The 25,407-nt window shown below is 45.1% G+C and overlaps 1 protein-coding gene across 2 annotated transcripts in view; it reads left to right on the forward strand.

Annotated features, from left to right (window-relative positions):
* The window catches only part of EHF (ETS homologous factor), a 132,750-nt gene that overhangs the window by 106,529 nt on the left and 814 nt on the right, over positions 1-25,407 (forward strand). For both annotated transcript variants that reach the window (XM_082269700.1, XM_082269699.1), the window contains exons 7-9: positions 2,547-2,612; positions 5,817-5,888; positions 24,076-24,271. In XM_082269700.1, the coding sequence (XP_082125826.1) occupies positions 2,547-2,612; positions 5,817-5,888; positions 24,076-24,271 (334 nt within the window). The remainder of the gene's footprint in view (positions 1-2,546; positions 2,613-5,816; positions 5,889-24,075; positions 24,272-25,407) is intronic.

The following is a 25,407-nucleotide window of genomic DNA, read 5'->3' on the forward strand; positions in this document are numbered from 1 at the left end:
CCTTCCCCTTATTTTCTGACTCATATCTTCTTTTCCTTTCTTCTTTTTATCTTTTTCCATTTACTTACCTTGTTACTCTACCCTATGTGTATTGTTCACTCTCTCCTAATAAGACCCATATTGTTGGCCCTAGCATATCAAGGGATAACACACAAATTTAGATAATAAAAATCCCTTCTTCAAATCTACTAGCCCACCGACTCCTTAGACTTTAACCGTCTTAGCGGTATTCCCGAGCGTGGCTCGGGGTTACATTTCAGAGCCAAAAGCGGTAAACCGAGCCACACTCGGGGTACCTCCAGAAGCATCGCTGGATCCTGAAAGGGGGGTTACTTACCTTGTCACCGGGATCCAGCGATGTATCCCAGCGGTGTCTAGCGGCGAATCTTCCTCCCGATCCTCTCCGTGCCCCGACTTCCGTCTCCTGCGACGTGACGTTCGCAGGGGGGTGGAACCGGCGGCAAATTCAAATGTAATACACACCAAACACACTGATACAATGCAAAATAAAAAAAAATCACATTAGTTTGCCCCCCAGTGCCCTTTCCTATATATATATATATATATGTGTGTATATATACCTATATATATATAAATATGTATATATATATATATATATATATATATATATATATATACACACACACACACATATATATATATATATATATATATATATATATATATATATATATATATATATATATATATATATACACACATAAATATATATATATATATATACATACACACACATATATATATATATATATATATATATATATATATATATATATATATATGTATATACGTATATATACACATATATACACAGTATATATATATATATATATATATATATATATATGTATGCATACATACATACTTTTACTTTTTTATAGTTATTTATTATATTATAATTTATGATTTTGTGTTTCAAACTTTATCATACCCGAGATGTTATAAAGAAGAACGCACAGTAAAAAAAAAATCATATGTAAATAGTTGGTTTGGGCTGCTCATTCTTAAGAATTACATGCAAAATAATGGTACCGCTTTCAGCACCTAAAATCCGAAAGAATCATACCGCCAGGGAGATTAATCAGTAAATTTGTAGGTCTTATGATTTAGAATGACCATTTTTGAAATGTAACCATTATCTCTTAATGGGGCAATGCTCATACTGTACTCTGTATTTCACTTATGGTACCACTTCAATGTTTGGATTTTTTGTATCTCATTTATCTCTATGTTAAAGACGTGTTTGAACTTTCGGTAGCCTCAAGGTCGTATCTGTTAGCATTTTGTTAAAAAAAAAAAATTGTTGTGATAGAAAAAACATTCCAAAATCCATTATTTTTACACGCTGAAACATATGCATAAGTCTTAGGTAGGTCTTGTAAACCTTGATTTGTAACTGTTATGATGAAGATCAGACAGTGCAAGTGTTTCTATCCTAATCAGTGTTTTTATTGCATTCTTTTCAATAAAAATTATTGAATAATAAAGTTAAGGCCCGTACACACGAGTGGAAATTTGGCCGGGAATTTTCGTCCGACGACCGATCTGCCGATTTTCGGCTTGTTAGTATGATGCTTCCGACAACCGACTCCGACTTTTCGGCTGAAAAAATCCTGGTGTGTAGGCTATAAAATTTTTGTCGATCGTCAAAACACGTCCGATTTTCGTCTCATTAGTACAGATTTTGATGGGGAAAAATCTTATGAGCAAGACTAGGCATGCTCAGAGATGAAAGAACACATACAAAGCAATCCAACACATGACATCACTTCTAAAGTAGAATTCTGTCTTGCGGGAAAATTCGTGTGCAGTCTAGAGCACATTCCAACCAACAGACACGACTCTGGACAAAAGACGGACGACCGGTCGGCGGAAATTCGTTGCGTGTGTACGAGGCTTTAAAGTAAAAAAAGAAAATCAGGGCAGCCACCTCATTTGAGGGCTTGCAAGCTGCACTATATTAGGTTTTAAATTTTAGGGTTAGATACACTTTAAAGTTTTGGTAAATTCTTACCTATACTCACTAAACTGACAAGTCATAGAGATTAAACAAATCCTCCTACATAAGTTGTACCTGTTTAGCTGCCGTGCTCTTCTCTACAGCCTTTTAAAACACACTGATCAAAGGCTTTTCCTTAGCTCTAGTAGGCAGGGTGCAGGGATCTGGCATCATACACTGCAAAGCATAAAGCAGGGAGCTGAGTGTAATCTGAGACATGAGTGGAGGATAAGGACACATCCCCCTCTACACCGTTTAATTAGGGATACATGCACAGCTGAGACTGTCACTCACCTTGTGTGTGTTGTGGGGAGAGCAGGGCTGTCTCCCAAGATTCTGTGGTGTCGGGATAACCTGTCAGAAGTGACTAGTGACAGAAATCACATTTAGTGCTTTGGACTGAGGCTGCTACCTACTATAGAAGTATATGCTCTGTTTATTTTTCATTTCATTCAGGTTTAAAATAATTTTAAATGTGGAATAAAAAAATGGAGGGAATCTGACTAGCACTCTCATTGTTTTTCAGATGTATACAATAGTAAACTGTACTGCCGGAACAATCTATCAGTGACCCCCATTCAATACACTACAGGTAAGTGTCTGCACCTTTGGACAGGTACCGTATATCTGCTGGAAGGGCTCCTTCACACTTGCTCAAAGGACTGACGCTTATCAACTGCTCCTATAGTGTTAATGTACGTTAATAGGTGCAGTTGATAAGCTTTAGATGAGCATTATAAACGCTCTATGTACATTTAAGGCTCGGTTGACAAGCACTTTTAGCTTGTTAAAGCTGCACCACAAATGCCTACAATAGCTGGTTGCTAAGGAGTGGGCCGGGAATCTGACCGCAACATCCTTAACAACCGTTTAGTCATCAGCTGTCAGCGGATTTCCCACTAACAGCTGAAAGAAAAAAAAAATGCTTACAAAAAAACTGCGTGGGTTCCCCCCATCCCCCCCCCCCCCCAGTCCATACCAGGCTCTTTGGGTACCACACACCAAAATTAAAAAAGAAAATGGAGTGGGGTGCCATACTCATTCATATAGAGGGGGGCCTGGGATCTAGGAGCCCATTTGTTAAAGGGGCCTCCAGTTTCCGATAAGCCACCAGGGTTGTCAAGAAGAGTCCCTTGTCCCCGTAAACATGGTGACAAGGTGCTTTGGGTTGGAGGGGCACAGAGCCTCTCCTATCCCAAAGCACCCCCCCCCCCATGTTGCGGGCATGTGCCCTGGTATGATCCAAGAGCTGGTTTTTAATGCCCCTCAAACGCCTGCTTTTAATGCCAGTGTGAACTCAGCCTAAGTGTAAACTCAGTCCTGTTTTCAGGGCTGAATTTCAGCATCCTGCTGCCTAGGCACCCCTGAATGATAATGTTCCTTTGTAAATCTCCACCCCCTGTGTCATTTGATCATTTAGTAAAAATGAATGTGAAAACCAATAAATAGGTGGAGAGATTGTTTCATGTAACTTGAACTGTAGTAAACCTTCTGACTTCTAAAGTGGAACTTGAGTCCAAAATACTTTCCGCTGCTCCCACCGTCCAAGACCCGCAAGGTCCCTCACCTGCACCAACATCTCATTCCGGGCCAGTGATCTGCAAACTGCCATCCGTGGGCCAGATTTGGCTTTTTGCTTGCCTTTATGTGGCCCTTGGGGCATTGTTCCTCCCACTGACACCAATGATGAGGCACTATTTTTCTACTGACACCAACAGTGGGACACTATTCCTCTCACTGATATCAACGATGGGACATTATTCCTTTCACTGACACCAACACTGGCCACAGTCTGGCCCCCTAAAGTCTGAAGGACAGTTACAGAGCTTTGCGAAAGTATTCGGCCTCCTTGAACTTTGCAACCTTTTCACACATTTCAGGCTTCAAACATAAAGATATAAAACTGTCATTTTTTGTGAAGAATCAACAACAAGTGGGACACAATCATGAAGTGGAATGAAATTTATTGGATATTTCAAACTTTTTTAACAAATAAAAAACTGAAAAATTGGGAGTGCAAAATTATTCAGCCCCCTTAAGTTAATACTTTGTAGCGCCACCTTTTTCTGCGATTACAGCTGTAAGTCGCTTGGGGTATGTCTCTATCAGTTTTGCACATTGAGAGACTGAAATTTTTGCCCATTCCTCCTTGCAAAAACAGCTCGAGCTCAGTGAGGTTGGATGGAGAGCGTTTGTGAACAGCAGTTTTCAGTTCTTTCCACAGATTCTCGATTGGATTCAGGTCTGGACTTTGACTTGGCCATTCTAACACCTGGATATGTTTATTTGTGAACCATTCCATTGTAGATTTTGCTTTATGTTTTGGATCATTGTCTTGCTGGAAGACAAATCTCCGTGCCAGCCTCAGGTCTTTTGCAGACTCCATCAGGTTTTCTTCCAGAATGGTCCTGTATTTGGCTCCATCCATCTTCCCATCAATTTTAACTATCTTCCCTGTCCCTGCTGAAGAAAAGCAGGCCCAAACCACGATGCTGCCACCACCATGTTTGACAGTGGGGATGGTGTGTTCAGGGTGATGAGCTGTGTTGCTTTTACGTCAAACATAACGTTTTGCATTGTTGCCAAAAAGTTCGATTTTGGTTTCATCTGACCAGAGCACCTTCTTCCACATGTTTGGTGTGTCTCCCAGGTGGTTTGTGGCAAACTTTAAACAACACACTTTATGGATATCTTTAAGAAATGGCTTTCTTCTTGCCACTCTTCCATAAAGGCCAGATTTGTGCAGTATACGACTGATTGTTGTCCTATGGACAGAGTCTCCCACCTCAGCTGTAGATCTCTGCAGTTCATCCAGAGTGATCATGGGCCTCTTGGCTGCATCTCTGATCAGTTTTCTCCTTGTATGAGCTGAAAGTTTAGAGAGTGGTCTGATACTCCTTCCATTTCAATATTATCGCTTGCACAGTTCTCCTTGGGATGTTTAAAGCTTGGGAAATCTTTTTGTATCCAAATCCAGCTTTAAACTCCTCCACAACAGTATCTCGGACCTGCCTGGTGTGTTCCTTGTTCTTCATGATGCTCTCTGCGCTTTAAACGGACCTCTGAGACTATCACAGTGCAGGTGCATTTATATGGAGACTTGATTACACACAGGTGGATTCTATTTATCATCATTAGTAATTTAGGTCAACATTGGATCATTCAGAGATCCTCACTGAACTTCTGGAGAGAGTTTGCTGCACTGAAAGTAAAGGGGCTGAATAATTTTGCACGCCCACTTTTTCAGTTTTTTATTTGTTAACAAAGTTTGAAATATCCAATAAATATCGTTCCACTTCATGATTGTGTCCCACTTGTTGTTGATTCTTCAGAAAAAATTACAGTTTTATATCTTTATGTTTGAAGCCTGAAATGTGGCAAAAGGTCGCAAAGTTCAAGGGGGCCGAATACTTTCGCAAGGCACTGTAATTGTCCCCATGTCTAGAACTTTTGGAGACCCCTGATCTAGACCATATATAGTTGACAGATGTTATACCCTTTGGTAGCTCATGCAATTCTTGTTGCTCTTTAGACCTAAATCCCTGTGCAGTAAGCATGGCCCATAAAGAAAACTAGGAACATGATTTGTCAGTTAAATACACAATGACACGCATATTTAAGACATATTGGAAGATAACTGTTGCAATAATTTACAGTGTGGGGGGGGGGGGGGGATCATGCCTTAACTTACTGTGTGACCCTTTGTATTCTGTACAAGACTTTCCACAGTCCCTATTACGCCATCCCTGGCACAGTCCAGCCCATCAGACAACAATGGTGTTTTCTTTTTGTTTAGGTTCAACATACTCAGAACCAGATGTGAAGAAATCGCAGGACTATCCTCAGAGAACAGGCTCAAAGAAACACAGTGAGTGATTGTTCACCTGCCAAAAAATGTACACCGGAGAGCTGATCATGGGGTGCAAGGTGCAGGGGCGGAGAAGCCACTGTCAGATTTAACGATAAGCTGAGCTTTGGCACCAACCCAATATCTGACCTACCTATTCACAACTCAAATATCAGTCCCGGAGCTCTTACTTGGCCTGCAATGATAAACTAGGCATCTATATAACTTAGAGTTTGTTAGAAATTGGTGTGCCATAGACCAGTTGGTCCTTGAAAGGCAAATTCCTTGAAGAACACAAATTTCATTAATTTCTTAAAATTAGGTTTATATTATTTGTGTCAGCTTTTTGTTTTTCTTTTTTCTGATGAAAAAAAAATGTTTTGTAAGTTTTGGTCCCTTTAGCAGGAAATTAAGAACTCTGTGTGTACCTTTATGTAAACCTATACAACCAGATCTCAGGAAAAAAAATTAAGGGAGCGATAGGTGTGTCCCTAACTCATCTTCTAGGGTAAAATGCAATGTGATATGTCTACCTGGATGTGTTCTGTACACAGAATGTGTACAGAACGCCCTCCAGAAACATCATTTCCTGCTTGTGTGATTGGCTCACTGATTTTCCCAGAAGTCAGATTTCTGGCATCTCCTGCAACAAGAATGTCATTTTTGGTGAGATACTCCAAATAGGAACACGTCTAAAGGGATGCAGTCCCAGCAATTTTCCTCTTTAGAGCCCTGCAAGTGCCACAGCTGGTTGATAATTATGAAATCATTCCCATTAGACTCACTTAACAAATAGTGATTTCTTCAGAATAACAAAAGGTAGGAATCTCCAACAAACTTTGTTAAAACCCTTGCTATGTACATAGATCACCCAGAGGGGAAGGTTTTTTTCTTAACAAAAGTGGAGTTACTCTTCAATGAGTCATTATTAAATTTTAGTTGTCACCGACTGCAATTTTTTTATTGAGGAAAACTGGTAAGTTACACTTGCCATAATAAAATCTAATGGGGCTTTTCCACTGCATGGAACCGAACGGTTCGGCTCGCTTTTGTGCTTTTCCACTGCTGGTACCGCATGGTATGGTGTTGGAACGGTTCGGTACGGTACGGCGGCCCTTTTCCACAACATGGAAGCGAACGGTATGGCTCTTTATTGGCACTTTTCGACTGCAAGTACCGGCTCGGCTCTACTCGGCCCTGCTTGGCCCGGTTTGCTTTTCCACTGCTGGTAACGCATGGTACGGTGTTGGAACGGTTCGGTACGGTTTGGTATGTTTTGCTTTTCCACTAAAGTAGTACTAAAGTTAAGTGGGTGGGATAACAATGATTCTCTGACCAATCAGTGGCTAGTAGTGACTGCATGCAAAGGATTGTGGGATATGGTACCGGTATGGTACCTCTTGGAACCACAATCGAGGTGGTACTGTTTTAGAGAGCCGTAACGTTCGGTTCCATGAAGTGGAAAAGCGCCGCCGTACCGTACCGTACCGAACCGTTCCTACACCGTACCATGCGGTACCAGCAGTGGAAAAGCACAAAAGTGATCCAAACCGTTCGGTTCCATGCAGTGGAAAACCGCCATAAAACAGTACCACCTCGATTGTGGTTCCAAGAGGTACCATACCAGTACCATATCCCACAATCCTTTGCATGCAGTCACTACTAGCCACTGATTGGTCAGAGAATCGTTGTTATCCCACCCACTTACTTTAGTACTACTTTAGTGGAAAAGCAAACCATACCAAACCGTACCAAACCGTTCCAACACTGTACCATGCGGTACCATGCAGTGGAAAACCAAACCGGGCCAAGCAGGGCCGAGTAGAGCCGAGCCGGTACTTGCAGTGGAAAAGGGGCTTAATTGTCCTTCATCTGTCCCACTGGCAACATGCTGCATTTATCTACATGAAAACCTCCCAGCTTTCTAAAATGTTAAAAAATGATACCTATTATTTAGTACAAATTATGTATGCAAAGACTAGCCACTGACATGACCCCCCAAAAATGAATACACAAGAAATGATTGTTTAGGCTTCATTCACACCTATAAAAATGTGCTTAATTTTTACCGCAATTTATTCTTAATGGCAGTCAACCGCGCCTTAACAAGGTGCATGAGAAATTGCGAGACAAAATTATCATGCATTTTGATGCGGCATGATTTTAAAAAAGAAAAGGCCGTGCACTACTTTGGTACGATTTAAAGTGGAAGTAAAGTCCTCCAAAAAAAACGAGAAAAAAAAAGCCCTGTAAAGAGAAAGGCATAATGAGCTAGTATGCATCGCATACTAGCTCATTATGTAGTACTTACCTTAAAACGAAGCCCCCACCGTGCCGCCACCTCAGCGACAGGACGGCGACATGTCCGGCCGTCCTGCTTCCGGGTTCGCATCCTCCGGCCATCTGATTGGCCAGGGGGCGATTGCATCACTCCCGGGCCTGCGCGCGGGAGCCGCCGTTCACGGCACTGAGCTCTGAAGGAACGGCACGGGTGGCCGTTCCTTCAGAGCGCCTGCGCCGATGACGTCATCGGCAGTATGCACTCTAAATATCTCCTAAACGGTGCAAGTTTGGGAGATATTTATAGCACCTATAGGTAAGCCTTAATATAGGCTTACCTATAGGTAAAAGTTTGTGAGGTGGGTTTACAACCTCTTTAAATGCAGTAAGCAGCCCATTCAAATGAATGGGCTGCCCTACTGCAACACACAGCACCACGCATAAAAATGCCCAACAAAGCATGTGCACTGGCACATCGCAAAGATGTGAATCCACCACACATTTTCCTTTATATTGGATTTTTAAAATGAAAAGTGCAATCATTTAAAGGTTGGATTAAAGGTTTGGGGAAGTATTACACTTTTTGTGGTTAAATATTTTTTTTTTATAGAGGTCTATACATCAGAGTAAATAAAGGGACAGATGAAGAAGAAAAAAGGAAAAGAGGGGATTAGTTTCAAATGAGGGAAAGTACATCTAAATAATGGAGCTACGTAGTTGGGATTACCTGGAATCCTCATCCCACTGTCTTTATATCTGGCTCACTTCTTCGCTTACAGCACTGTTCACACAAGGACCTACTAAAGGGCTAAAGAGAGCCTGTTACCTAAAATATGGCCTTTTCAGAATAAAAAATTAAAATTTCCATTTCCACTTCTGTTGAAGTAAGTCTTCTAGTGTTGAAGTGGAAATTGAGCCAAAACTTTAGACTTTTTTGGATAGAGTGGTAAACCTCTACCAGGGATTTACTGCCCTTCTGTAAAGATTTCCCCTCTTTTTCGGTGTTGGTGACCCAGGAGATGAATAAAATTTACATAAGAGAACCATAAAAACCCATCAAGGCCCAAACTGTTCTTGCTCTACAAAAAAAGTGGTTTTATTGCTGTATGCATACTCAATAAAAAGATTCAGCTCAGTTCTTAAGCTGGATACACACTACCCAACTTTTGTGGTAAGATTTCCTTCAGATTTACCTTTTATATGTAGTGCAAGGGCCTGCCAGATTGCATACAAATTGAAAGTGTTTCGGTTTGACCTCATATTATATGGTTTTGGTAAGTCTAAAGGAATAAGTCTTCAGAAAATCTTATAGTGTGTATGGCCCATTATATTGATAAATCTAAAAAAAAATAATTTTGGATGGAGTTTAACTTTAATCCCCTTATAACCTGGTTAAAAAAAAAAAAAAACTTGTGTACCAGTCCACCTAAAAGTAATAGTTTAGCTATTAATAAATGGCTTGGCTACTCCAACAGTGAGACCTCCCTGTCATCATCCCTGGCTCTGTTCTTGTTCACCTGGGAGTTTTGGGTATTCCCACCCACATTTGTGTGTTCCAGCTCCTTTTACATTCTCCATAATATACAAAATAAAAATACAGCAGGGATGGTGGATGGGGCCCCTCATCAAGGGAACAGCTGGTGGGCAAACCAGGGAACTCTAAGACTTGGTTCACACTACCGCGACCATAAGTCGCCCCATGACGGAGTGACTTTTTACCGCGACTTTACCGTGACTTTACCACGACTTTACCACGACTTCAGCGCGACTTGTGAATTATTTAAAGCGACTTATATGATAGACGACTTTGTATTTGGCCAACCAGAATATGATGTGTTGTGACCTAATTCCCCTTTTTCTGTTTTTTTTTACTCATTTCCTCATTGCCCACCATTGCCACGTATGTGTCCACCAGTGCCACTGCCCACCAGTGCCACGTATCAGTGTCCACCAGTGCCACGTATGTGTCCACCAGTGCCACTGCCCACCAGTGCCACGTATCAGTGTCCACCAGTGCCACTGCCCACCAGTGCCATGTATGTGTCCACCAGTGCCACTGCCCACCAGTGCCACGTATCACTGCCCACCAGTGCCACGAATCAGTGTCCACCAGTGCCACGTATCAGTGCCACGAGTCAGTGTCCACCAGTGCCACATATCAGTGCCATGAATCAGTGCCACGAATCAGTATCCACCAGTGCCACATATCACTGCCACGTATCAGTGCCACGAATCAGTGTCCACCAGTGCCACATACCAGTGCCATGAATCAGTGTCCACCAGTGCCACGAATCAGTGTCCACCAGTGCCACGTATCAGTGCCCACCAGTGCCACGTATCAGTGCCACTTATCAGTGTCCATCAGTGCCATGTATCAGTGGCACGTATCAGTGCCACGTATCAGTGTCCACCAGTGCCACTGCCCACCAGTGCCACTTATCTGTGTCCACCAGTGCCACTCACACAGACCAAGCAGAGATAACGGTATATAGGAACTGTAGGCATGGCTGCAATGTGGGGAATGCCTGGCTAATTTTCCTTCTTCTTCCTGGAAAGTCTGATAACAAGTCGCTTGACAAAAGATAAGGATCCGACTTAGAGGCGACTCCCATTGAAGTCTATTGGCACAAGTCGGATACAAGTCACCTTGAAGTAGTACAGGACCCTTTTCTGAAGTCGGAGCGACTTCAGTAGGGCATATTAAGACGGCTCTCATTCATTTACATTGCATTTGTTATGACAAGCGACTTGGGTCAACTTGAGGGCACACAAGTCGCCTGACAAGTCGTACTAGTGTGAATGGAGCCTTAATGTAAAGATTTTACAAATAAGGTCCCAGAGAGATAAAAAAAAAAAAAATGTGTGGCTTAACTCTCCACCATCTATCAAAACCTCAAATATCAAATTTGGGTAGACTTGGTTTTTTAGGAGTACTTTACGAGAAAATCATACCATATAAAATTAACACAGACAAACTTCTGATAAGGCTTCTTTACTGTAAACTGGCTGAACCACTTACCATCTAATACTATTATCTGAGAATCTATCAAAACTATGTGACCCAAATATTGACTCATTGAGGGAAGTTGATTTCCACAGAAGGCCCTTCCTGTTGTGTTAATGGTTTGCTTCTGTTTGCTGATTTAACGTAATGTGTGTTTTTGAATATAAAATGTTCTTAGTACAGCTGTGTTTAAATAAATTCTAGGTTGGGTAGTATAACCTTAATAGGTGGTCGGACTGAGTTTTTTGCAAAAAAAGAATAAAAGTTTGTATATGTAAGAAGCAGTAAAGAACCTGCATCAAGCCCAAAATGTTTTTTATTACATAATCAATGGAATAAGATAATCAGTGTGTTTTGGGGGTTCAGGAACTCCTTCCTCATTAGGGTTTATGTATTATGTAACCTCAAAAATAACTGGACTCAACTGGATTATGACAATAATTGTATGCAATAATTACGATCGTACCACCAGCAGTGGTCCAGCAGATGTCTGGTCATCTTTGAGGTTACACTATGCATAAAGCCCTAATACCCCCCTATAACGTATCTCTATACGTTTTGCAGAATTCCCCTCTTAGACAGTTATCACTGTAACAGGTGTTCCCATTGGAAGATTTCTCCTCACCTTCTGTTCTCGTGACAACTTTAACATTTTTGAATTCCCATGTTACTCATGGATATTCTCTCCGCCAGTTACTTTATCCAGGACATTATCTAGATTTTCTTTGATATGTGCTCCTTCAGATACATGATTTTGTGATTATAATAAAGTAAATTTATTATGACAACTTCAGTGGTGCAGAAATTGTTGGGGAAAGACCATTCTGTATAACTGATATAGTTGTTTTCCCTCTTGCATGCTCGGTGGGTGTGTGTTACCATGCAGGTTGGGATTAATAATTTAATAAGGCAAATAGATTGTTCACTGTGCATGGGAAGTTGCATGTGGCAAAGGAATTTATAGTGAAAGAGATAAAGCTCTGCTGACTTCCATCATTTAATCATGTCCTAGGAAAAATGCTCTCTTTCGTTCATTAACAGACACAGCTCCTGATCCTCTTGACCATTGGGTTATACTGTCCCCTACAGGAGTAGGACACTAGGCAGATAAAGAACTTGAGTATGCCCAGGGCTTTTTTTCTCAGAGAATAGGTGCTGGAACTCCCCCTTTCTGAGTCAATTTTTGTCTCCGCCCCCTACCCACCTCCAAGCACTGTTTCTTGATTCCACCCCCCACCCGCCTCTCAGTACCGCCCCTTTTAGAGAATATAGTGCCAAGTACCATTTTGTGGTGCTAAGTAATTTGTATGGCAACCATAAACCCCCCCCCCCCCCAGCAACAATAAATGTCCCCCAGCAACAATGGACCCCTGCAAAAAAATACCACCCCAGCCCAGCAATAGACCTTGAGCATCATGCAACAGATCTCCCAGCAGCAAGCATCAATAAACCCCGCCCTCAACAGCGGAAGAAAAGCAACAATTGACCCCCTTCTCCAGCAACATAAGCACCCCCCAGAAAACAGAAACAACAGATGTCCTCAGCAACAATAGATCAACATGCAAAAAAGATCCCCTCCAGCAACAATAGATCCCCCAGCAGTCAGCATCAATAGCTCCTCCAGCACACCCCAGCACCCCTTGTCATTACATTCAGTACTAGAGGTGCCGGGACTGCGCTCACCCGCGTGCCTGCTGAAAAAAAGCCCTGACTATGCCTATAGGCTGTCCCAGGTATACTCCCTCTCTCTGTTATACTATAGTTTTATTCTGCCTAGTCAGGAGTAAGGACCTAGTTCCTTGCTGGGATCTCTGTTCCTGGCAATTTTTTTCTTTCAGATAGATTTTTTTTCTCCTTTTTTTTCCTGTGAGATCTACAATAAACTGCAGAACTGGGTGACAGGCTGCATAATCTAGATCCAGTGGTCACCCCAATCTGGTCAGCGAACATGCACAGACCTCAGCTCCGCGCTAGGTCGGCCACGGCATAGCCCCACTGGACGGGGGCTGGCCTGCGAGTTAAACACATTGCAAGATCGCATAAGACCGGGTCTCGGCCTGCATCGCAGCGTTCCTCCTGTCTGAAAGCCCCCCCCATTTCAATGTTGAGAAGACTCTGTCTTGAGTGGTACCCGTCTGGCTCCTGGTATGGTGAGTAGCTATCCCCCCTCTCCCCCTGGAGGGTTTTGGGGTGGACTCGGGTCCCTCCCTAAGACAGTCGAACCCCCAGGTTCCCCTCCATCCCGTAGCCCCCCCTTGAGTCTTATGGTCCTGTGGGTCATCTACCCCCCTTCTCTGTCCCCTCCGCCTATACTGGGGTTGTATGGTGGTCTGGCTACCTCAAGGGGCTGGGGCAGGGTGCTGTACTGGAGATAAGGGTGGGGGGGGACGCCGCCAGCCACCAGCTGTGGGGGAAGCTGTACCTGGTGGGGGGCTCCTGCCATGCAGTGAAACTCTGCTTACTTCCAACATCCAATCATGTCTAAGCAAAAGTGCTTTTTTTTTTAAATTTTCCTTGCACGTAAATTAATATTCTGCAAAGTGAAACTTCCCCACGCTCATTAGGCTTTGGGGCAAACTCCCTTGGAAAGTGCAATTTCCCTTGCAAAGCGAACAGTCCATTTGTCTTTAGTAAATCAGCCTCTCAGTTTCAGGGAATATGGTCACAGTTAGTGTTGAGCGAACACGGACTGTATTATTCGTGTTCGTACCGAATAATTGGATTTTTTGTACCCGAACACGGACACGGACACTTTACTGTATGTTCGGGTAAAAATCCGTGTTCGGTCGTTTTATTTCCGGGTTTTGCATGCTTTGGCGCTCTTTTCATGGCGGGCTTTCAACAGCCAATCAACAATCGTTTAACTGGTGTGCCTTAAGCCATCCCAGCCATGCCTGCAAATGTCTCAGTAGCTGTGATTGGCCGTCTGAAGCATGTGACCAAGTCTTTATAAGTTCGAGGCAGCCGCAGCGGCGTCATTATGCTGCTTAGATTCAGGGACAGAGCACACATCAACGTGCTGGCTGCTGATTAGGGAAAGATAGGCAGGAAAAAACCATTTGTGTCCGGATAGAATTGAGGGACAGGTCGGAGTGTTTAGGCAGGGCGAGTTGTAGGCATTTTAGGGATAGAGTCTGCTGAATTATATAGGGTCAGTGTCTTCTACAAACTACAATCGATATTGCTGTGTGGGGGGTGGGGTCTGCACTCAATCCTGATCTACGATCTCTTCTCAATCCTGTTAGGGACAGAGTCTGCTGAATTTTAGGGAAACTGTGTTCTACAAACTACAATCGATATTGCTGTGTGGTGTGGGATTGGAGATAGGCAGGTGTCAGTGATCCACATCCATTTTTCTGTGTGTGAGCTGCAGTGAACACAATCTTTTTGGGCTGCAGTGAACACAATCTTTTTGGGCTGCAGTGAACACAATCTTTTTGGGCTGCAGTGAACACAATCTTTTTGGGCTGCAGTGAACACAATCTTTTTGGGCTGCAGTGAACACAATCTTTTTGGGGTGCAGTGAACAAAATCTTTTTGGGGTGCAGTGAACACAATCCTTTTTGGTGTGCAGTGAACACAATCTTTGTGGGGTGCAGTGAACAAAATCCTTTGTGGGGTGCAGTGAACACAATCTTTTTGGGGTGCAGTGAACAAAATCCTTTTTGGGGTGCAGTGAACAACATCCTTTTTGGGGTGCAGTGAACACAATCTTTTTGGGGTGCAGTGAACAAAATCCTTTGTGGGATGCAGTGAACACAATCTTTTTGGGGTGCAGTGAACACAATCTTTTTGGGGTGGAGTGAACAACATCCTTTTTGGGGTGCAGTGAACAAAATCCTTTTTGGGGTGCAGTGAACAAAATCATTTTTGGGGTGCAGTGAACACAATCTTTTTGGGGTGCAGTGAACACAATCTTTGTGGGGTGCAGTGAACACAATCTTTTTGGGGTGGAGTGAACAACATCCTTTTTGGGGTGCAGTGAACAACATCCTTTTTGGGGTGCAGTGAACACAATCTTTTTGGGGTGCAGTGAACACAATCTTTTTGGGGTGGAGTGAACAACATCCTTTTTGGGGTGCAGTGAACAAAATCCTTTTTGGGGTGCAGTGAACAAAATCATTTTTGGGGTGCAGTGAACACAATCTTTTTGGGGTGCAGTGAACACAATCTTTGTGGGGTGCAGTGAACACAATCTTTTTGGGGTGGAGTGAACAACATCCTTTTTGGGGTGCAGTGAACAACATCCTTTTTGGGGTGCAGTGAACACAATCTTTTTGGGGTGCAGTGAACACAATCTTTGTGGGGTACAGTGAACAGAATCTTTGTGGGGTGCAGTGAACACAATCTTTGGGGGGTACAGTGAACACAATCTTTGTGAGGTGCAGTGAACACAATCTTTGTGGGGTGCAGTGAACACAATCATTGTGGGGTGCAGTGAACTCAATCTTTGTGGGGTACAGTGAACACAATCTCATACTGAAGGTTTGAGGGTGCTGCCTGTTCCATACTCCCCCTACTCCTCATCTAGCCTTTTAGGGGTACAAACAATAGTAATTGGGGCCTAGTGTGGTTGTGTACGTGTGATATACATACACTTTTTTGGGATCATATTTTCTATTCCGCTATTTAATCAAAAACCTTTGGGGATCAGTTAAATTGGGGGATAGTCTGTGTTGGTACGTGTGAGAGAGATCCACCTTTCCAAGTTGTTGGGGTTCATCTCATACTTCTGAAGGTTTGAGGGTGCTGCCTGTTCCATACTCCCCCTACTCCTAGCCTTTTAGGGGTACAAACAATAGTAATTGGGGCCTAGTGTGGTTGTGTACGTGTGATATACATACACTTTTTTGGGATCATATTTTCTATTCCGCTATTTAATCAAAAACCTTTGGGGATCAGTTAAATTGGGGGATAGTCTGTGTTGGTACGTGTGAGAGAGATCCACCTTTCCAAGTTGTTGGGGTTCATCTCATACTTCTGAAGGTTTGAGGGTGCTGCCTGTTCCATACTCCCCCTACTCCTAGCCTTTTAGGGGTACAAACAATAGTAATTGGGGCCTAGTGTGGTTGTGTACGTGTGATATACATACACTTTTTTGGGATCATATTTTCTATTCCGCTATTTAATCAAAAACCTTTGGGGATCAGTTAAATTGGGGGATAGTCTGTGTTGGTACGTGTGAGAGAGATCCACCTTTCCAAGTTGTTGGGGTTCATCTCATACTTCTGAAGGTTTGAGGGTGCTGCCTGTTCCATACTCCCCCTACTCCTAGCCTTTTAGGGGTACAAACAATAGTAATTGGGGCCTAGTGTGGTTGTGTACGTGTGATATACATACACTTTTTTGGGATCATATTTTCTATTCCGCTATTTAATCAAAAACCTTTGGGGATCAGTTAAATTGGGGGATAGTCTGTGTTGGTACGTGTGAGAGAGATCCACCTTTCCAAGTTGTTGAGGTTCATCTCATACTTCTGAAGGTTTGAGGGTGCTGCCTGTTCCATACTCCCCCTACTCCTAGCCTTTTAGGGGTACAAACAATAGTAATTGGGGCCTAGTGTGGTTGTGTACGTGTGATATACATACACTTTTTTGGGATCATATTTTCTATTCCGCTATTTAATCAAAAACCTTTGGGGATCAGTTAAATTGGGGGATAGTCTGTGTTGGTACGTGTGAGAGAGATCCACCTTTCCAAGTTGTTGGGGTTCATCTCATACTTCTGAAGGTTTGAGGGTGCTGCCTGTTCCATACTCCCCCTACTCCTAGCCTTTTAGGGGTACAAACAATAGTAATTGGGGCCTAGTGTGGTTGTGTACGTGTGATATACATACACTTTTTTGGGATCATATTTTCTATTCCGCTATTTAATCAAAAACCTTTGGGGATCAGTTAAATTGGGGGATAGTCTGTGTTGGTACGTGTGAGAGAGATCCACCTTTCCAAGTTGTTGGGGTTCATCTCATACTTCTGAAGGTTTGAGGGTGCTGCCTGTTCCATACTCCCCCTACTCCTAGCCTTTTAGGGGTACAAACAATAGTAATTGGGGCCTAGTGTGGTTGTGTACGTGTGATATACATACACTTTTTTGGGATCATATTTTCTATTCCGCTATTTAATCAAAAACCTTTGGGGATCAGTTAAATTGGGGGATAGTCTGTGTTGGTACGTGTGAGAGAGATCCACCTTTCCAAGTTGTTGGGGTTCATCTCATACTTCTGAAGGTTTGAGGGTGCTGCCTGTTCCATACTCCCCCTACTCCTAGCCTTTTAGGGGTACAAACAATAGTAATTGGGGCCTAGTGTGGTTGTGTACGTGTGATATACATACACTTTTTTGGGATCATATTTTCTATTCCGCTATTTAATCAAAAACCTTTGGGGATCAGTTAAATTGGGGGATAGTCTGTGTTGGTACGTGTGAGAGAGATCCACCTTTCCAAGTTGTTGGGGTTCATCTCATACTTCTGAAGGTTTGAGGGTGCTGCCTGTTCCATACTCCCCCTACTCCTAGCCTTTTAGGGGTACAAACAATAGTAATTGGGGCCTAGTGTGGTTGTGTACGTGTGATATACATACACTTTTTTGGGATCATATTTTCTATTCCGCTATTTAATCAAAAACCTTTGGGGATCAGTTAAATTGGGGGATAGTCTGTGTTGGTACGTGTGAGAGAGATCCACCTTTCCAAGTTGTTGAGGTTCATCTCATACTTCTGAAGGTTTGAGGGTGCTGCCTGTTCCATACTCCCCCTACTCCTAGCCTTTTAGGGGTACAAACAATAGTAATTGGGGCCTAGTGTGGTTGTGTACGTGTGATATACATACACTTTTTTGGGATCATATTTTCTATTCCGCTATTTAATCAAAAACCTTTGGGGATCAGTTAAATTGGGGGATAGTCTGTGTTGGTACGTGTGAGAGAGATCCACCTTTCCAAGTTGTTGGGGTTCATCTCATACTTCTGAAGGTTTGAGGGTGCTGCCTGTTCCATACTCCCCCTACTCCTAGCCTTTTAGGGGTACAAACAATAGTAATTGGGGCCTAGTGTGGTTGTGTACGTGTGATATACATACACTTTTTTGGGATCATATTTTCTATTCCGCTATTTAATCAAAAACCTTTGGGGATCAGTTAAATTGGGGGATAGTCTGTGTTGGTACGTGTGAGAGAGATCCACCTTTCCAAGTTGTTGAGGTTCATCTCATACTTCTGAAGGTTTGAGGGTGCTGCCTGTTCCATACTCCCCCTACTCCTAGCCTTTTAGGGGTACAAACAATAGTAATTGGGGCCTAGTGTGGTTGTGTACGTGTGATATACATACACTTTTTTGGGATCATATTTTCTATTCCGCTATTTAATCAAAAACCTTTGGGGATCAGTTAAATTGGGGGATAGTCTGTGTCGGTACGTGTGAGAGAGATCCACCTTTCCAAGTTGTTGGGGTTCATCTCATACTTCTGAAGGTTTGAGGGTGCTGCCTGTTCCATACCCCCCCTACTCCTCATCTAGCCTTTTAGGGGTACAAACAATAGTAATTGGGGCCTAGTGTGGTTGTGTACGTGCGAGATACATACACTTTTTTTGATCATATTTCCTATTCCGCTATTCAATAAAAACCTTTGAGGATCAATTGAATTGCGGGATAGTCTGTGTCGGTACGTGTGAGAGAGATCCACCTTTCCAAGTTGTTGGGGTTCATCTCATACTTCTGAAGGTTTGAGGGTGCTGCCTGTTCCATACCCCCCCTACTCCTCATCTAGCCTTTTAGGGGTACAAACAATAGTAATTGGGGCCTAGTGTGGTTGTGTACGTGCGAGATACATACACTTTTTTTGATCATATTTCCTATTCCGCTATTCAATAAAAACGTTTGAGGATCAATTGAATTGCGGGATAGTCTGTGTCGGTACGTGTGAGAGAGATCCACCTTTCCAAGTTGTTGGGGTTCATCTCATACTTCTGAAGGTTTGAGGGTGCTGCCTGTTCCATACTCCCCCTACTCCTCATCTAGCCTTTTAGGGGTACAAACAATAGTAATTGGGGCCTAGTGTGGTTGTGTACGTGTGATATACATACACTTTTTTTGGATCATATTTTCTATTCCGCTATTCAATAAAAACCTTTCTAGGGCAAGATCTTAAATTACAGAAATATGAGGAGACCGTCAAATAAGGGCCGTGGCCTGGGTCGTGGTGCTGCTGGTAGAGCTCCTGTTGCAAGGAGAGGACATGGTCGATCTGTGCCAGCTACACGCACAAGTGAAACACCTTCCTCAAGTGTGAGTAGGCGACAGAACCTGCATCAGTATTTGGTAGGGCATCAAACGCCCCTAGAAGTGATGAGGCCAGAACAAGTTGAGGCGATAGTAGATTGGTTTGCTGCTGACAGTGCCTCCAGTTCCTTCACATTGTCTCCCACCCAGTCTACTGCAGAAAGGTCAGAGTTGGCACCTGCAGCCAATGTCCAACCGTCTTTCACCTCACCCCCTTGCAAATCAGGCCAGCAGTCTGAGCCCCAAGCCATACAGCAGTCTCTTATTCTTTTTGAGGACTCTGTCAGCAGGGTTTCCCAGGGCCATCCACCTAGCCCTGCCCCAGAAGTGGAAGAGATTGAGTGCAGCGATGCCCAACCACTTATTTCTCAAGATGAGTACATGCAAGGATCATCGCAGCACGTCTCCGATGATGACGAAACGCAGGTGCCAACTGCTGCGGCGTTCAGCATTGTGGAGACCGACAAGGAGGGCAGGGGTGAAGACTGGGTGGAAGATGATGTGGAGGACGATGAGGTCCTCGACCCCACATGGAATGAACGTCATGCAGGTGAACTGAGTAGTTTGGAGGAAGAGGCGGTGGTCGCACAGAGCCACCAGCACAGCAGAAGAGGGAGCAGGGTGCAGAAGCGGAGCGGCCGTGCCCTAGACACTACGCCCGCTACTGCCCAACGCAGCAAGGGAACGAGCGCACCAAAGTCAGCTCAAAGGAGTTCTCTAGCGTGGAAGTTCTTTAGAAAATGTGCTGATGACAGGACACGAGTGGTTTGCACCCTGTGCAATCAGAGCTTGAAGCGAGGCATGAACCTTCTCAACCTGAGCACAACCTGCATGATCAGGCATCTAAGTGCAAAGCACGAGCTGCAGTGGAGTACACACCTTCAAAACCAAGAAACGTCTCTGGCTCATCCTGCTTCCTCTTCTGCTGCAGTCTCGGCCGCTCCAGCCACATCTGTAGTGATACCGGCACCTGCCACCCCGCAAACAGACGATCTGTCAGCAACACCACCACCTGGGTCACCAACAACCATCTCCACAATGTCCCGTGGAAGCGTTCAGCTTTCCATCTCCCAAACACTTGAGAGGAAGAGGAAGTACCCCCCTACCCACCCGCGATCCCTGGCCCTGAATGCCAGCATTTCAAAATTATTGGCCTTTGAAATGCTGTCATTCCGTCTGGTGGAGACGCACAGTTTTAAAAACCTTATGTCGGTGGCTGTCCCACAGTACGTCGTGCCCAGCCGCCACTACTTTTCCAGGCAAGCCATCCCTTCCCTGCACAACCAAGTGGGGGAAAAAATCAGGTGTGCACTGCGCAACGCCATCTGTGCCAAGGTCCACCTAACTACGGATACGTGGACCAGTAAGCACGGTCAGGGGCGTTATATCTCCCTAACGGCACACTGGGTAAATGCAGTGGCGGATGGGCCTGAGGCGGATAGCAATTTGGCGCATGTCCTTCCACCACCGAGGATTGCAGGGCGCTTCAGTTTGCCTCCTGTTCCTAACTCCTCCTACTCCGCTTCCTCATCCTCTACCGCCTCCTCATCCGGACAGCGTAACACCTTCACCACCAACTTCAGCACGGCCAGGGGTAAACGACAGCAGGCAGTTTTACAACTTGCCTGTTTGGGGGACAAACCACACACCGCGCAGGAGTTGTGGAGGAGCATGGAACAGCAGACAAATGAGTGGTTGCTGCCAGCGAGCCTCAAGCCCGGCCTGGTGGTGTGCGATAACGGGCGAAATCTCATAGCAGCTCTGGGCCTAGCCGGTTTGACGCACATCCCTTGCCTGGCGCATGTGCTGAATTTGGTGGTGCAGAGGTTCCTTAAAAACTACCCCGATATGTCAGAGCTGCTGCAGAAAGTGCGGGCCGTTTGTGCGCACTTTCGGCGTTCTCACCCTGCTGCTGCTCGCCTGGCAGCGCTGCAGCGTAACTTCGGCCTTCCCGCTCACCGCCTCATATGTGACGTGCCCACAAGGTGGAACTCCACCTTGCACATGCTGGAAAGACTGTGCGAGCAGCAGCAGGCCATAGTGGAGTTTCAGCTGCAGCACGCACGCGTGAGTCGCTCTGCGGAACAGCACCACTTCACCACCAATAACTGGGCCTCCATGCGAGACCTGTGTGCCTTGTTGCGCTGTTTTGAGTACTCCACCAACATGGCCAGTGGCAATGACGCCGTTCTCAGCTTAACTATCCCACTTCTATGCCTCCTTGAAAAAACAATTCGGGCGATGATGGAAGAGGATGTGGCACAGGATGAGGAGGAGGAGGAGGATGAAGAGGTAACATTTCCAAGGCTTTCAGGGCAGTCATTCGCAAGGGGCTCCGAGGGTGGGTTCCTGCACACGCAAACGCCAGGGACGCAATTGTCCAGCAGGGGCACAGTTCTGGAGGATGAGGAGGATGAGGAGGAGGAGGAGCTGGAGGAGGAGATGGAACCATGTTCACAGCAGGGTGGCACCCAGGCCAGCTCATGGCCATCACTGGTGCGTGGCTGGGGGGATACAGAGGACACGGACCATACACCTCCCACAGAGGACAGCCTTTCGTTGCCTCTGGGCAGCCTGGCACACATGAGCGATTACATGCTGCAGTGTCTCCACAACGACCGCCGAGTTGCCCACATTCTAACTTGTGCTGATTACTGGGTGGCCACGCTGCTGGATCCCCGTTACAAGGACAACGTACCGTCCTTAATTCACTCACTGGAGCGCGATCGCAAGATGCGCGAGTACAAGCGCACGCTGGTAGACGCCATGCTGCTGGCATTCCCATCTGACAGCGGGGCCACAGTGGAAGCACAAGGCAGAGGAGGAGGAGGAGGAGGTCGCCAACGCAACCAGGGCACCGCCAGCACCTCAGAAGGCAGGGTTAGCATGGCCGAAATGTGGAAAAGCTTTGTCAGCACGCCACAACAAACAGCAGCACCAGCAGCTCAGATGGAACGTCTTAGCAGGAGGCAGCATTTTACCAACATGGTGGAGCAGTATGTGTGCACACGCCTACATGTAGTGAATGACGGGTCTGCCCCCTTCAGCTTCTGGGTCTCCAAATTGGGCACATGGCCTGAGCTTGCCCTTTACGCCTTGGAGGTGCTGGCGTGCCCTGCAGCCAGTGTATTATCTGAACGGGTATTTAGCACGGCTGGGGGCGTTATAACAGACAAGCGCAGCCGCCTGTCCAGAGACAATGTGGACAAGCTCACGTTCATTAAAATGAACCAGGCATGGATCCCACGGGACTTTTCCGTACCTTATGCAGAATAGCAATGGATACCGACCTTACCCACCCATTGTTCCATTTTTGCTCTTTCTCACTCTTTTGGGGTGTACCCTCATTTAAAATTTGTGAAAAGAAGCAGTGTTGGCTACCTCGTCCTCCTCCTCAGGGCCAGATTAATGTAGGGGCTATTGGAGCTGCAGCTCCAGGCCCCTACCTTTTATATAGGCCCCGGGTTGGCCATATTCACTGTTACCGCTCTTCTGTCACTTGTAAACACAGAAGTCTGGCTTCTATGCTCGCTTCCCCAGGCAGCACCCTCAGAACCTCCCCACACAGCGTGAAGGCCGGACAAGGAGGGACAGTTGGCGATGCATGGATGTGTTTATGGGCTTCAGAGACAGCATCCCATGTTGAATTAGGCATGCATGGCTGCACCCTTCCTCCTCTGGGTGCATGGCAAGGCACGGCCCTTAAGGCCCTTCAAAATCCTCAGCACCAAGCCCATGATGCTGTTAATCCGGCCCTGGTCCTCCTCCACCGCCGCTTCCACCTACACCGCCCATAGGTGTGCGCAGCCTATTGCATTAAGGTGTGCACCCCAAAGTTGAAATACACATGCATGTGTTTGCCAGCAGGGAGAGTAATGTATCGGGGCCATGTACCTGTAGGCAAGGAGAAATAGAGCAGAGCAGGTCCCAGGGAGATCTTTCCCATCTCCTCACTGGCAATGCTATGTGCCCTAGGTGATTAGGGTGTGCCCAGGCACACCCAGCACACCCTGTGCGCACGCCTATGTCACCGCCACATCCACCACCACCTCAACCTCCCTCCTACTCCATATGGGCCTCGTCCTTCAGAGATGAAGAAGAACATTGTTTTATTTTTCTGTTTTTTTTTGTTGTTTTAAGTTATTTCCCTATCCACATTTGTTTGCAGAGCACTTGCCATGCTCTTAATTACGTTTTGCTGCCATTTGCAGCACTCTAGCCCTTTCCTTTGGTGTTTTAGAGCCATTTTAGTGCCTTAAAGTTCGGGTCCCCATTGACTTCAATGGGGTTCGGTGTCCGGGAAAAGTTCGGTAAAAGTCCGGGACACGGACCCGGACTTTTTTTTAAAGTTCGGCCGAACCCGTCGAACACGGACATCTAGGTGTCCGCTCAACCCTAGTCACAGTCTTTAATCTGCATCATATAGAAAGCTAAGTGAACCAAGGATTGAGTTCACAGGAAATACTTTACCGTTGGTCAGTAGTCATAAAAACAATTTAAAATCCTTTTTTATCTTTAGTGTAAGATATCAAAGTGTTGCAAACCTATGCTAAAGAACTGAATTTGCAAATCACACATATAATGCACCACATTAATGGGTTTGGCTTGGTGAATGTCTTATCTCATTGACGATGTGCTTCTCTCCCCAGACCCTCGTGGAACACATCTTTGGGAGTTTATCCGAGACATTCTGCTCACACCTGAGAAGAACCCTGGACTGATACGATGGGAAGACCGATCAGAAGGAGTGTTTCGGTTTCTAAAATCTGAGGCAGTAGCACAGCTCTGGGGGAAGAAGAAAAACAACAGCAGTATGACATATGAGAAACTCAGCCGTGCCATGAGGTAAGAGGAAGTTCTTGTGGTCATCTTGTTGCTTGTTTCCTGTTTTCTTTTCAGCCAACATCTTGATACCATCCTTTATTTGCCCCTCTCTACCTGCCTATTGAAAATAGTAGTCAAGTATATGGATTTGGAGATGCTCCCAACAATCATACAGACAGGAACCATTGTAGACAAAGAAAATAGATTATGTTGGGTGTGGAAAAAGGGGAGAATAGCACCAAAAAACAACACCCACATCCCGACCAAACAGAATTAACCTTCCTAGCAGTATTCACGAGTGTGGCTCGGGGTTACATTTCACTGTCAAAAGCGGTAACCCCGAGCCAGACTCGGGGTACCGCCAGAAGCATCGCTGGATCCTGGTAGAGGGGTTACTTACCTTGTCACCGGGATCCAGCGATGTATGCGGGCGGTGTGCGGCGGCGGATCTTCCTCCCGATGCTCTCCATGCCCCGCCTTCCGTCTCCTGCGACGTGACGCTCACAGGGGGGTGGAATGTAAAACACACCAAACACACTGATACATTGCAAAATAAAATAAATTCACATTAGTTTGCCCCCAAGTGCCCAAAACAGGCCCCAAGACACAGGTCTGTTCTCACTGTAGGGAGAATCAAATCCTCTCCAGTGTCTCCCTCCCTGTCAGCTCTGCCGGACCTCTGGGTTCAGCACCTCTCTGATTCTCAGGCCCTCAGGTCGACCACCTGAGGCCACATGGCAGCTTCTACAGAGGAGGGGTAGCGGTCCCCTCCATCTGGGACCCCGAGCACATGTGCCCTTGGCATTTAGACAGTATCCCAGCATGCACCAAGGCACTTTCCTCTGCCAATCACCAGGGCTGTAACAAATGCCTGTGCACTCACTTGTCAGGTTTCCTATTGGGCCAGTGTGAAACATTTCAGACAAGCTGAGTTGCACCTGAGCACCATGAGCAGATCTCACTAATGGATCCTGCCCTCTGGTAGGCAGAGAGCAACATCAATTTACCTGGCAATCTCTCTGGTGAGCAGAAAGACCCCAAAACTATATTCTCTCTCTAGCACCTACCTAGGAGGGTGCTACATCTCTCTCTATATATATATATATATATATATATATATATATATATATATATATATATATATACACAGTCTATTT

Source organism: Pelophylax lessonae (genome assembly GCF_965119305.1).
Source record: "Pelophylax lessonae genome assembly, chromosome: 10".
NCBI classification, from domain to species: domain Eukaryota; kingdom Metazoa; phylum Chordata; class Amphibia; order Anura; family Ranidae; genus Pelophylax; species Pelophylax lessonae.